Source organism: Oncorhynchus mykiss, chromosome 12, assembly GCF_013265735.2.
Source record: "Oncorhynchus mykiss isolate Arlee chromosome 12, USDA_OmykA_1.1, whole genome shotgun sequence".
Taxonomy (NCBI): Eukaryota; Metazoa; Chordata; class Actinopteri; order Salmoniformes; family Salmonidae; genus Oncorhynchus; species Oncorhynchus mykiss.
In genome coordinates this window covers 45,712,063-45,727,048 of record NC_048576.1, presented here as the reverse complement: position 1 = coordinate 45,727,048, position 14,986 = coordinate 45,712,063, and the positions used below count along the sequence as shown (strand labels likewise).

At 40.9% G+C, this 14,986-nt stretch overlaps 1 protein-coding gene across 4 annotated transcripts in view; it reads left to right on the top strand.

Moving 5' to 3' along the window:
- Positions 1 to 727: 727 nt before the first annotated feature.
- The window catches only part of LOC110537682 (ubiquitin carboxyl-terminal hydrolase 2), a 48,944-nt gene continuing 34,685 nt past the window's right edge, over positions 728 to 14,986 (top strand). The window contains exons 1-4 of one of the 4 annotated variants that reach the window (XM_036937648.1): positions 739 to 960; positions 1,174 to 1,207; positions 1,778 to 1,858; positions 1,988 to 2,372. In XM_036937648.1, the coding sequence (XP_036793543.1) occupies positions 1,833 to 1,858; positions 1,988 to 2,372 (411 nt within the window). In that variant the 5' untranslated portion in view covers positions 739 to 960; positions 1,174 to 1,207; positions 1,778 to 1,832. Of the gene's footprint in view, positions 961 to 1,173; positions 1,208 to 1,777; positions 2,373 to 14,986 lie in introns of all 4 variants that reach the window. The other 3 variants (XM_021623909.2, XM_036937647.1, XM_021623908.2) reach the window with 3 other exon arrangements.

Genomic DNA, 14,986 nt, shown 5'->3' with positions numbered 1-14,986 from the left:
CACAATTGAACCAAACAAGAGACATATAAAAAATGCTTCAAATTAAAACCCGAGATGACTGGAATAAATAATAAATACAGTAGGCAATAGGCCTTTTTCAATCATATTGAAATACATTTAATGTTCAACCAACTGAGTATTTTACTACTTGTATAGGTTACTGTCTGTAATTTGTCTCAATATATTTCATGTGTAGCCTAAAAAGTGGGCAATGATGTGCCAAATCTTGATTTAGTGCATTATTATAGTAGGTGTAAGCATTATAATATTTGCAGCCATAGGTGATATCTTTCTAGCAGCTGATCCTTCGTCATTTTTGTGGAATAATTCTAATGCTAAACTAAGATTTGAATGGAGAAAGCTGATACGAGAGCAGCGGTGTTTTTGGAAAATAGGGTGCATGCCACAGGGCAGCTGTAACAGCAGTGTCGCCAGCGATAAGGATAGCAGACTGCACAAAAAATAACGAATATTGGTAGCCATCTAGATGTTACCGTGATACAGTCTACTCAATAGGGAGAACATGAATGGCAACAACACCGGGACACAGTGTCCTCCTTAGTTGTCACAACCCTGTGCCAAAACACTCGTAAACCCAAATTCAGGAATCCTAAATTCCGGGTACAGAAAAGTATGCAGAAACACAGGGCTAGATAAAAGGAGTAGATTAATAGGGCCACACCAATACCATAGGTGGCACTCTAAGCACCTTTTAAGTTGGTTGCGATCGGCCAATACAAATTTGAAGAAGAAGAAGAAGAAATAGACCTCACCTACCTGTTACATGCATTCATGCTCCGTACACTGCGCGCAAGGACATTGCAACTTTATCCCTATCTTGATTGAAAGTGGAACATAGAATAAATAATGTGCAGATATAGTTAAGGGCAAAATAAATGTTGGTTTGACATCGACACAGAAGATGCATGTTTTGGACACTCCATAAAAGTGCCTTCGAAGGTGAGAGATAACATACTTCTTCTATATAGCCTACTGTACAGTAATAGCTCATTGCGATGATGTAACGTTAACTGGCTTAGTGTAAATCGAACGTTGGTTACCGACTGGATTTAAATCTGTTTCCATGTAAAAGGACATTGGTGGACAAGACAACTACTGTTGCTATGGTACTTTTTACCCCCTCCAATCGAGGCTTTCTTTCTTGTCTTTCAGATTGTTTATAGCAACGACATGACTACAGCAACAGGTGTTTGTTTGAGTTTATTTGATTAATGCATTAGTAACATGCACATTGGCAGCCAGTGGATTTCCTTGTCAGCCTTGTAACGTTATTTATGGAGCCTATCAAATGAGCACATTTGTGCCTACCGACATAACAAGCTTCTCATGACATCGCATTGGTTGTCTTGAATATCATAACCAGAGGGGTGACACTGGGACTTTCATATAGTGTGTGTGTGTGTGTGTGTGTGTGTGTGTGTGTGTGTGTGTGTGTGTGTGTGTGTGTGTGATGCATGCATCTGTAATGTATCAGTGTGTGTGTGTGTGCACGTGATCTGTGTTTTTGTGTCATGTTTTCCATTCTCATTTAGGGGGGGCCTATGTGTGTCAGTGAGATTCGGCCTCGTCTGTGTGTGTTTTGTGTGTAGCACGTAAAGTGTGTATCTTCCACCTGTATCCAATACACATCTGTTCAAAACAGCAGATCTGATTTTAGATGGAAGCTGACAGCTCTATTGGCTGTATCTTAAGGGGGGGTCCAACTCCTTTACCTCAGACCAGTACTTGATGCTCTTCCTTCCTTGCTCTCTTCCAGTCTTGGTATCCATCCCTGCTGTATCATTCCCTGTGGCTGACCTCTCTGCTCCAGCATGTCTCGAGTGTCCTCCACCCCCAGGTACAGCCCCAGCTCCAACCCCCTGGGCTACTACAGCACTTATGAGCCCACCATGAGCTACCCCCGTAGAGGATCAGAGCTTCTTCACCTCCCGTTCCCATCTTCCATGTATGCCATCTCCACCTCCAGGAACCTGGGCCTCATCAGCCCCAGCCACAACCACAGAGGGCCAGAGAGGGGGAGAGCCCAGCTACCCCTCCCCAGGATCGAGGTCCCCCAGGCAAGTCGGCGCAGTGAAAGCTTCAGCCGAGCCCTGGGGGCCACCAACAAATGGCGGCCGGTTGGGGAGCGTATTAACACCAATGGGGGTAGTAGGGGTCTCTCGCCGACTCGTCCGGCGTACCTTATGGTGTCCACCTCGCCCTTGTCCCGACGGCATCGCTTGGTCAGCCAGTCGACCCTCACCCAGGACCTGGCCTCCATGGGGCTGTCTGACCAGCAGCCCTGCCCTGCCATCAGAGGACTGAGTCCAGCCAGAGCTGACTACTATAGCTTTCCCAACTGGGTCTCTGAGGTGAGTTAGTGGGACGGAAGTACTGTACATACTCTATGCATAGTTCTATACATAGTTCTATGCATAGTTGAATGGTGGGTGAAGGAGAGTGAGTGAGACATACTGATACCATTATTCGTAAAAATAAAATGTTATGTACTGTTATGAGGCTGAGCTGATCTGTAGTTGATTCATAGGTAGACTCAGCAATATGACGTACAGTTGAAGTCGGAAGTTTACATACACCTTAGCCAAATACATTTAAACTCAGTTTTTCACAATTACTGACATTTAATCCTAAAAATTCCCTGTCTTAGGTCAGTTAGGATCACCACTTTATTTTAAGAATGTGAAAGGTCAGAATAATAGTAGAGAGATGGATTTATTTCAGATTTTATTGCTTTCATCACATTCCCAGTGGGTCAGAAGTTTACATACACTCAATTAGTATTTGGTAGCATTGCCTTTAAATTGTTTAACTTGGGTCAAATGTTTTTGGTAGCCTTCCACAAGCTTCCAGCAATAAGTTGTGTGAATTTTGGCCCATTCCTCCTGACAGAGCTGGTGTAATTGAGTCAGGTTTGTAGGCCTCCTTGCTCGCACACACTTTTTCAGTTCTGCCCACAAATTTTCTATGGGATTGAGGTCAGGACTTTGTGATGGCCACTCCAATACCTTGACTTTGTTGTCCTTAAGCTATTTTGCCACAACTTTGGAAGTATGCTTGGGGTCATTGTCCATTTGGAAGACCCATTTGCGACCAAGCTTTAACTTGAGATATTGCTTCAATATATCCACATAATTTTTCTCCCTCATGATACCATCTATTTTGTGAAGTGCACCAGTCCCTCCTGCAGCAAAGCACCCCCACAACATGATGCTGCCACCCCTGTGCTTCACGGTTGGGATGATATTCTTCGGCTTGCAAGCCTCCCCCTTTTTCCTCCAAACATAATGATGGTCATTATGGCCAAACAGTTCTATTTTCGTTTCATCAGACCAGAGGACATTTCTCCAAAAAGTACAATCTTTGTCACCATGTGCAGTTGCAAACCATAGTCTGGCTTTTTTATGGCGGTTTTGGAGCAGTGGCTACCACGCTGTGACCCACTGGAATTGTGATACAGTGAATTATAAGTGAAATAATCTGTCTGTAAACAATTGTTGGAAAAATTACTTGTGTCCTGCACAAAGTAGATGTCCTAACTGACTTGCCAAAACTATAGTTTGTTAACAAGACATTTGTGGAGTGGTTGAAAAATGAGTTTTAATGACTCCAACCTAAGTGCACGTAAACTTCCGACTTCAACTGTATATTCCAAAAGTATACAGCAATAGTGGGTCAATTTCCACCACAACTACGAGTGTGGACGCACAAGGCTCATCTTCAGCTGTTTTGGTTCTGTGACAGCGTGAAGTAAACCTTTGTACATGCACAGATGCTGTGTGTGACTGAAAAGTCTTGCATCTCACTCATCTCAATATCTGCTGTGCTGCTCGTGGCAATGTGATTTAGCTGAGTTTACATTTAAAGGTGCACATCAGCTGCAGATAAAGATAGCTATATGACTTGGATGTTCCATGGTGGCATTGGTTACATAGCTTTGCTTGCCAGGCCTCTGGGGCCGTGTCTTAACTTGACAGTGCATGCAGATGTAGTATTCTGATCGTAGTTACATTCAAGGAATTCCGAACACGTCATGCGTCTACACCTATATTTAAATGTGTCCACAGTGTGTCCGGATTCCCTATTCCTGCGCTTTATTCAAATGCCAGGCTAAATATGATAATAACACAACAGCAACTGATGACAGTAGCTAACTAGCCAGCTAACCTCTGTAGCTAGCAAGCAATGCTAAAGTGATTGCAAACTGGTTAGCATAACTCTAGCCAATCAAACATTTTTTTCACGAAATATTAGCCAGCTGGCTAGCATTTGAGGCTAGCAAACACATTCCTCACACACTAGAAATGTATTTCTTCTAACGTTAGAATGAAAAGATAGCCTAGTGATTAGAGTGTTGGACTAGTAACCGGAAGGTTGCAAGATCGAATCCCTGAGCTGACAAGGTCAAACTCTGCCATTCTGCCCCTGAACAAGGCAGTTAACCCACTGTTCCTAGGCCATTATTGAAAATAAGAATTTGTTCTTAACTGACTTGCTTAGTTAAATAAAGGTGCCTCTCGGTCCCAAAACACAAGTTTTCTGGAGACTTGTGGGAGGAGTCCTGATGACATCGCCCACTGTATGCGCTTTCGGTAACATGATTGCGTCCAGACTGAGGAGAAATCCGCACACAGTGCATCCCTGACCACCTTCTGAAGGGGTCAGTTAGATATGAACACAATCAGACCACAGTTACTTTTGTGTATCTAGACCTGTCTTTTCAATGTGGTCTTCGTATTCTGATAGCAGAAGTCGCATGTAAATGTCAAGTGTAGACACGACCTGGGCTCTCAAGACACAGGGCCGGTGGTAAAAGCACACAAGGACATTGAGGTGAAATAATTTAGGTATTTGTTCAATACTCACTGTAGACCACTTGATGGCATCCTTGCCTATGTCCAACAGAGAGGGCAAAGGAATACTATCTTTGACAATATAGTACCAAAATGGTATAGACTAGAGAGCACTGAACAACTTGAAACCTTCACACAAAACTTTCATTGACACAAACGTAATACTTAACTAGAGTTATGTGCATGTGCGCATGTCTCTCAAGTTAGGAGTCAACCCTGCATTCTAAGAAACAGCAGGTTTTGATGACTGTTCAGACGCACATTTAAAAATCTCCTGAAAATAATTACAGTTGCATTTTTATTCACCGCACTGTCAGCAATTGTACTCCCAGTGTGACCTGGGGCAGTGCCGCTACTATGAGAATGACAACAAGACTGAGATCCATATGTAGGCATTCAGCCTCTGCCATAACCAAACCCACTTATTAGTCATCATAGATTTTATTTATTCAGGGTTTTATACAGCCTTTTCAATGTTTCAGTGAAATGAGTTGTGACCTTTATGTCCTAAATCAGTTTATTTGGTTTCAAATAATAAATTAAAAAAAATGGAATGGAGGACTGGCCTTATTCATAGTAGTGATGAGGGGGAAAAATCTATAGTTACATCGGGATATTATCTTTGATGATATATTTTATTGTTTTGACAATATTGCAATATTTTTTTCCTTCATAGCTTTATCTTTTTTTGAAAGATAAACCCTAAATGCAAAAAAAACCCCACTAATGTAAGAGGTGGAAGAAGCCAAACCACAAAATAAGGTGTGTCTACATCATTGGTTATTGAGTGTATGTTGTTTGTTATGACAGTTTGTTTCTCAGTATCATCATCTTAGATGAGAGTAGACTTATGACTATCCATATCTTCTGAGTGGCGAATGTGAGTCATGTAGCCTGATCTACTGATGTGCTGTCTTGTTTGTTTGCCAGGGTGATGATGCCTCATCTAGCAATAGTATGGGAGGTTTCCCTAGAAGGACTTTTCCCGCAGAGGCTTCCATGGCATCATGGTTATGTCCTGAATGACACCCTACTCCCTATATAGCGCACTACTCACCAGAGCTCTGGACAAAATAAGTGCACTAGGGGTGCCATTTGAGATGCAGACCATGTGATGTATTGGGTAATATCAGGAATATTAGTAATGACTTTGGTGTTCTTTCTCTCAGATGTGAGCAGAGAGAGAGTGGGTGTGATATTTCAGAGTGTGTGCCTGTGGGTGAGAATGTCTTTTCAATTCTGTGAATGTATTCTAATGTATATGTAGGTTTGTTTGTGTCAATATTATTGTGTGTAAGTTTGCATTTCAGTTTTATGGCTTGCATAACACGTGCACTACCAGTCAAAAGTTTTAGAACACCTACTCATTTATGGTTTTTTTCTTTATTTTACTATTTTCTACATTGTAGAATAATTGTGAAGACATCAAATCTATGAAATAACACATGGAATCATGTAGTAACCAAAAAAGTGTTAAATAAATCTAAATATATTTTACTTCTTCAAAGTAGCCACCCTTTGCCTTGATGACAGCTTTGCACACTCTTGGCATTCTCATAACCAGCTTCATTCCAGCTTCCTGGAATGTATTTCAATTAACAACTGTGCCTTCTTAAAAGTAAAATTGTGGAATTTCTTTCCTTCTTAATGCGTTTGAGCCAATCAGTTGTGTTGTGACAATGTTGGGGGGTATACAGAAGATAGCCCTATTTAGTAAAATGCCATATTATGGCAAGAACAGCTCAAATAAGCAAAGAGAAACAATAGTCCATCATTACTTTAAGACATGAAGGTCAGTCAACGTGGAAGTTGCAAAAACCATCAAGCGCTATGATGAAACTGGCTCTCATGATGACAGTCACAGGAATGGAAGACCCAGAGTCACCTCTGTTGCAGAGGATAAGTTCATTAGAGTTACCAACCTCAGAAATTGCAGGCCAAATAAATGCTTCATGGAGATGAAGTAACAGACACATCTCAACATCAACTGTTCAGAGGAGACTGTGTGAAATCAGGCCTTCGTGGTCGAATTGCTGCAAAGAAACCACTGCTAAAGGACACCAATAATAAGAAGAGACTTGCTTGGGCCAAGAAACATGAGCAATGGACGTTAGACCAGTGGAAATTTCATTTGTCATTTGTTCTGGAGTCCAAATCGGAGATTTTTGGTTCTACCGCCGTGTCTTTGTGAGACACGGTGTGGGTGAATGGATGATCTCTGCACGTGGATTTCCCACTGTAAAGCATGAAGGAGGTGTTATGATGTAGGGGTGCTTTGCTGGTGACACTGTTGGTGATTTATTTAGAATTCAAGGTACACTTAACCAGCATGGCTACCACAGCATTCTGCAGCAATACGCCATCCCGTCTGGTTTGGGCTTAGTGGGACTATAATTTGTTTTTCAACAGGATAATGACCCAACACACCTCCAGGCGGTGTAAGGGCTATTTTACCAAGAAGGAGAGTGATGAGGTGTTGCATCAGATGACTTGGCCTCCACAATCCCCCGACCTCAACCAAATTGAGATGGTTTGGGATGAATCGGACTGCAGAGTGAAGGAAAAGCAGCCACCAAGTGCTCAGAATATGTGGGAACTCCTTCAAGACTATTGGAAAAGCATTCCAGGTGAAGCTGGTTGAGAGAATGCCAAGAGTGTGCAAAGCTGTCATCAAGGCAAAGGGTGACTATTTGAAGAATCTCAAATATAATGCTATATGTGCTATTTCATAGTTTTGATGTCTTCACTATTATTCTACAATGTAGAAAATAGAAAAAATAAAGAAAAACCCTTGAGTGAGTAGGTGTTCTAAAACTTTTGACCGGTAGTGTATGTGTGGTCAATTGAATTGTTTTTAATGCATTTATGTAATGTTTCTGATTTACAGCCATTTTTGGAAACCTTTATTAATAATAAGACACATCCTAGCGTTACTGTTTCCAGAGACACCGCTCCTCTTCCTTTTCTTTCACTGAGAAGTACTGAGACCATGGGCATGTTCATTAGGCACCAAATAGAAGAAACAGACTAAAATGAACTGTGGGCACTCCTTGGACTTGAGAGAGGCTTATTTTCGTTTACATTCTAAAACGTTTTCAATTGTTTGCCCTAATGAATACGACCCAGGATTCTGTAGGTAATGTAATTGTCCCCAAAATAAATAGTTTCCATGCTAACGTTTAACAGAAATCTATTCAGTTCCCACTGCTGGCTCTAAAATATCCTTGTTAAATTGATCTTGAATGGAACTCTGCCATTTGAGTCTTTTAGCTTTCCTTACCCAGACAGCTCTTTCCTGGAGTGACACAGTGATTGTGGAATGCGGTCAGGCTTAAACTGTCCTGGTATAGTATATTGGCGAGGTGAGGTGACATCGGGAGGGAGAGAACCGGCGTGTGCCTTGAATAACAACCAGGTTTATCCTGTGTGTGTGTGTGTGTGTGTGTGTGTGTGTGTGATCAAGGACATCTCACTTACGACAGATGTCATCTACCATCCAATCATAACCTGATTCATCATCAAAGTACATGATGGAGTTACGTGGCATTGGACTCTGCCCAGCGCACAGCAATAAACTGTTAACTTTACCTGTCTCCCTAATGGTCTGTACAGAGCTGTAAGGTTAACAAAGACGCTATCAAATCAAGGCTACAATTGCTGCTGTCCTCTGTGCTTTTCTGTGTCACGCTAGCTATATAGATTGATGTCAGGGCCGATGAGTCCTCCTAGGATGAAGGCTTCTAGTCTAACCAGCACATTCATTGTTCCTGTGTCCGTGTGTGTTCGTGACCATTTACCTGCTCTTTGATGTAAATGTCCACCTCTGACAGAACCCAGAGAGACCAGAGACTGGGGAGGTCCATGTGGGTTCTAGCACGTATACAAGGAACTGCCCAGACACCTCAGTCCTCTCGCTGTCTGTCTTTTCTTCTTACAAGGAACCATTTGTGTTTACCTGACTCTTAGAAATAAGGGTACGGTTAGGGTACAAATTGTTCCCTGACGTACAAAAAGATAGATCCAAATACACAATGTACCTTCCGAGGTACACATAATGATCTCACATGGTACTGTTCGGTACCTTTTCTTTTAGGTTACATGTGTGGATAATCTAGTATAATGGAACATTTTTGTACTCAATATTTTGAATGTAAAAGGTACAGTCATGACATTCTACGGTGAAGGTACATTTCTGTTTTCCAGGGTACAAACTTTTATTTTGTGAACCCTTAATACTCTCAATACCCACCATAAGATACAATTTGCCACTTGAAATTAACTTAATTAACTTTTGCCAATTGAAATTAACGGCTTTGTCACTGTGGTGCTATCCTAAAAGGAAGATTTGTACTATAATCATGATCATATTTCCCAGCATGCTATACTGCAGGTTGATTTTTAGAATTGTTTTAAATATCTGTGTTTTTGCATGTGCATTGATTGATTAATCTTATGCTATACAAAGATAAATAACATACATTTTCCTAAACTAATCCATTAATTTAGTTGGATTTTTTGCACCTGTTACTGAAATGGTTCTTCTAGTTTAAATGGCTTAGGTAGTCTCCTCATAATGTTTCTAATTCTGGCATTCATTCTGAATACCGGTTGCGGGCTAATAAGAATTCCAACTGTTGAATATCCTAGATAGGGTTGCAACTTTTTTCTAGAGATCTTGGTTGGAAAATTCCTGGAAATGGGAGGGAATAAGGAGGAACTCCGTAAAGTTACAGGAATTTTGCAAACCTACTTGTAGGCCTGATGTGGCCCGTAAACCATGAGTTTAATGATCACTGTATTAGGGTGAATTTAGGCCTCAAAATAAGGTATTATGAGATGTAATTTATTGTCATAAAGAGTTGTATATTCGGTTGAAAACAAACTAATTGAGCAACCATGTCATGGGTGGTAACTCTACAATTTACTCAAAGGCAAGGCACACTGGGTAATTATAATGGCGGCGTGGCTTAGTGGGGGCGTTGCTTTCAGTTAGTTATTTTTGGCCACCTTTGAGTGGAAGTGTTGAACCAGTTTTTAAGTGGTCTATGGTAGAGGTACATTTATGCCACTTACAAGGAACAAGTGGCTCTGTCACTGTGATGGCACTCACTGTGATGGCACTCTATAAAGGCTAAATTTACTTTATCTAAAGGCTAAATGTACTTTATCTAAAGGCATGCTTTTGTACTTGTGGACTATATGTAAGAAAGGTACTATCTGAGGTATGAACTGGGGTGCAATTATGTTCCTATAAAAAAGGTACAAAGGACGTATCTTACAGGGTACAACTAAATCAAATCAAATAAGTCACATACACATGGTTAGCAGATATTAATGCGAGTGTAGCGAAATGCTTGTGCTTCTAGTTCCGACAATGCAGTAATAACCAACGAGTAATCTAGCTAACAATTCCAAAACTACTACTACCTTATACACACAGGTGTAAAGGGATAAAGAATATGTACATAAAGATATATGAATGAGTGATGGTACAGAGCGGCATAGGCAAGATACAGTAGATGGTATCGAGTACAGTATATACATATGAGATGAGTATGTAAACAAAGTGGCATAGTTTAAAGTGGCTAGTGATACACGTATTACATAAAGATGCAGTAGATTATATAGAGTACAGTATATACGTATACATATGAGAAATAATGTAGGGTATGTAAACATTATATTAAGTAGCATTGTTTAAAGTAGCTAGTGATATATTTTACATCAATTCCCATCAATTCCCATTATTAAAGTGGCTGGAGTTGAGTCAGTGTGTTGGCAGCAGCCACTCAATGTTAGTGGTGGCTGTTTAACAGTCTGATGGCCTTGAGATAGAAGCTGTTTTTCAGTCTCTCGGTCCCAGCTTTGATGCACCTGTACTGACCTCGCCTTCTGGATGATAGCGGGGTGAACAGGCAGTGGCTCGGGTGGTTGTTGTCCTTGATGATCTTTATGGCCTTCCTGTGACATTGGGTGGTGTAGGTGTCCTGGAGGGTAGGTAATTTGCCCCTGGTGATGCGTTGTGCAGACCTCACTACCCTCTGGAGAGCCTTACGGTTGTGGGCGGAGCAGTTGCCGTACCAGGCGGTGATACAGCCCGGCAGGATGCTCTCGATTGTGCATCTGTAGAAGTTTGAGTGCTTTTGGTGACAAGCCGAATTTCTTCAGCCTCCTGAGGTTGAAGAGGCGCTGCTGCGCCTTCTTCACGATGCTGTCTGTGTGGGTGGACCAATTCAGTTTGTCTGTGATGTGTACGCCGAGGAACTTAACTTACTACCCTCTCCACTACTGTTCCATCGACGTGGATAGAGGGGTGTTCCCTCTGCTGTTTCCTGAAGTCCACAATCATCTCCTTAATTTTGTTGACTACAGTGACAAGCGTTTGTAGCCCGTTAAGCCCGTTAAGAACAAATCTAAACCTGTTTCTAGGAGTGTAGTGTTTACTTGGAAATTCTGGTAACCGCTTTATTGCCTCATTATTACCTGCTTAAATTCCTTTTAAATTGCAGTGGGATTCAGTGAAACAAGTAGGAAATAAACCACTTGGTTTCAGGTAGTTCAACATTTTCTCAATAAGCACCAGAAAGTAACATTCTTACTCAAACTTTCTATATTGCCTTTTCTTTGTCTTTCCCTCTCTTTTGCCTCTCTGTTTCACACTCTTTTATCTTGCTCACTCTCTCTCTCTGTTTCTCCATAAAAAAAAATGCTACGAGGCAGAAAGATCATATTAGCAGAGACTATGTATTGCCATGTTCTCTAAGTTGAACATTATGTCATGTCAAAACGAATAGTTTAGATACATGTGGCGCCCTAAAGCTGCCCTATTGGCTGGCAGCAACGGCAATGACACTCACCAACCAATCAGAACCCCCAGGAACACCACCAGCTAATGTTCCACCTTAAAGTGTGCTATTGGGGGAGATGACTTAGTAGCGATAGCGGTAATTGACAGCTGGCTGGGAGCGGAGAGCAGAGTGTGGGTGGTGGTGATGATGTCAGAAGACCCTGTCAGGAACTCTGGGGCTGCATCTCAAATGGAAACATATTCCCTATATCAAGGTTCCTGGTGGCCAAGCGTAGTTTTATTTGCTCCCCCAAGTTTTATTTTTTATTTTCCAGGAAATCAGTTCCAAGTGATTTTAAATTTTGGAAATAGAGAGACATAGAGTGCCTTTTTAGAAAGTATTTTCACCCATTGACATGTTCCACATTTTGTTGTGTTACAGCTTGAATATAAAATTGATTAAATATAGATTTTTTTTGTCACTGGCCCCAGAATGTCAAACTGGAAAAAGTGGAAAAAATTCAAATCTGAAATATCTTGAGTCAATAATTATTCAACCTCTTTGTTATGGCAAGCCAAAATATGTTAAGGAGTAAAAGTGTGCTTAACAAGTCACATAATAAGGTGCATGGACTCACTCTGTGTGCAAAATAAGTGTTATAGCCTCAATAATAATCTCTGTACTCTTTAATCGAGCAGTGAATTTCAAACACAATTTCAACCACAAAGACCAGGGAGGTTTTCCAATGGCTCGCAAAGAAGGGCTGCTATTGGTAGATGGGTAAAAAAAGAAGGTATAAATAATCCTTTGAGCATGGTGAAATTATTAATTGCAATTTGGATGATGTATCAATAGACCCAGTCACTACAAAGATACAGGCGTCCTTCCTAACTCAGTTGCCGGAGACTAAGGAAACCGCTCAGGGATTTCACCATGAGGCCAATGGTGATTTGAAACAGCTAAAGAGTTGAATGGCTGAGATAGGAGAAAACTGAAGATGGATCAACATTGTAGTTACTCCACAATACTAACCTAAATGACAAAGTGAAAAGAAGGAAGGTCTGTACAGAGTGCAAATATTCCAAAACATGCATCCTGTTTGCAATAAGGCACTAAAGTAATAGTTCAAAAAAAAGGGACAGGCAAAATTCTAGAGGAAAACATGGTTCAGTCTGCTTTCCACCAGACACTGGGAGATGAATTCATCAGCAGGACAATAACCTAAAACACAAGACTAAATCTACACTGGAGTTGCTTACCAAGAAGACACTGAATATTCCTGAGTGGCCGAGTTACAGTTTTGACTTAAATCTGCTTGAAAATCTATGGCGAGACCTGAAAATGGTTGTCTAGCAATGATCAAAAACCAATTTGACAGAGCTTGAAGAATTTTGACAAGAATGATGCGCAAATGTTGCACAATCCAGGTGTAGAAAGCTCCTAGAGATTTACCCAGAAATACAGCTGTAATCAATGCCAAAGGTGCTTCTACAAAGTATTGATTCAGGGATGTGAATACTTATGTAAATGAGAGATTTCTGTATTTTATGTTCAATACATTAGCTAAAATTTCTAAAAACATCTTTTCACTTTCTCATTATGGGAAATTGTTTGTAGATAAGTGAGAAACTTAAATTTATAAAATGTTGAATTCAGGCTGTAACACAACAAAATGTGAAATAATTCAAGGGGTATGAATACTTTCTGAATGTGATTGTTTACAAATGTAAGCAAGGTTTGAAATGATTGTTTTAGTCAAATATTATCTGTTTGTGCTTCTAAATTGTGTTATTTATTATGGTCCGGCCCCCCGACCAACCACTCAAGAAAGATTTGACCCGCAGCTGAATCTAGTTGATGATCCCTGTCCTATAAAGTGCACTACTTTTTACCAGGGCCCATAGGGATCTGGTCAAAAGTAGTGCACTATATGGGTGGTTCTACAGAAGTGCTGCAAATTGCAGTCCTACCCCCATACAAACAACAGAGTCTCCAAACTTTTATTTACATCATGATATGCTCAAATTAAATCGAAGACAATGTGCAGCCATTTTTAAGTAACTTACTCTGATTTAAAAAAAAATTAAATGGTAAAAAAATAAACAAATGGCTTCTTAGCAAAGAGCAATTTCTCAAGCAAGAATTTTGCTAGGACTGTCTGGGAGTGGTCTGAGTGGAAAACTGAAAACTAGCTGATATTGGCAGAGAGGTTTGGAACTCTCTTTCTTATTAATATATTAACTCAGTATTTCTTAATTCTGTTCCTGGAGACCCAAAGGGGTGCACATTGTAGTTTTTGCCCTATCACTACACGCCTGATTCAAATGATCATCTGAAAATAACTTTAAAAATAAAACAAACGGAAAAGTGATGCGTGCATATGTATTCACCCCCTTTGCTATGATGGCCTAAATAAGATCTGGTGCAACCAATTACCTTCAGAAGTCACATAATTAGTTAGATTGCACACAGGTGGACTTTATTTAAGTGTCAGGTGATCTCAATATATATACACCTGTTCTGAAAGGCCCCAGCGTCCGCAACACCACTAAGTAAGGGGCACCATGAAGACCAAGGAGCTCTCCAATCAGGTCAGGGACAAAGTTGTGGAGAAGTACAGATCAGGGTTGGGTTATAAAAAAATATCAGAAACTTTGAACATCCCAAGGAACACCATTAAGTCACTTGTTAAAAAATAGAAAGAATATGGCACCACAACAAAGCTGACAAGAGAGGGCCACCCACCAAAACTCATGGACCAGGCAAGGAGGGCATTAATCAGAGGCAACAAAGAGACCAAAGATAACCCTGAAGGAGCTGCGAAGCTCCACAGCAGAGATTGGAGTATCTGTCCATAGGACCATTTTAAGCCGTACACTCCACAGAGCTGGGCTTTATGGAAAAGTGGCCAGAAAAAAAAGCCATTGCTTAAAGAAGAAAATAAGCAAACATGTTTGGTGTTCACCAAAAGGCATGTGGGAGACTCCCCAAATATATGGAAGAAGGTACTCTGGTCAGATACGGCTAAAATTGAGCTTTTTGGCCATCAAGGAAAACGCTATGTCTGGTGCAAACCCAACATCTCTCATCACCCCGAGAACACCATCCATGTTTTTCAGCATCAGGGACTGGGAAACTGGTCAGAATTGAAGGAGTGATGGATGGTGCTCAATACAGGAAAATTATTGAGGGAGGCCTGTTTCATTCTTCCAGTGATTTGAAACTGGGACAGAGGTTCACCGTCCAGTAGGACAATGACCCTAAGCATACACCTAAAGCAACACTCAAGTGGTTTAAGGGGAAATATTTAAATGTCTTGTAATGGCC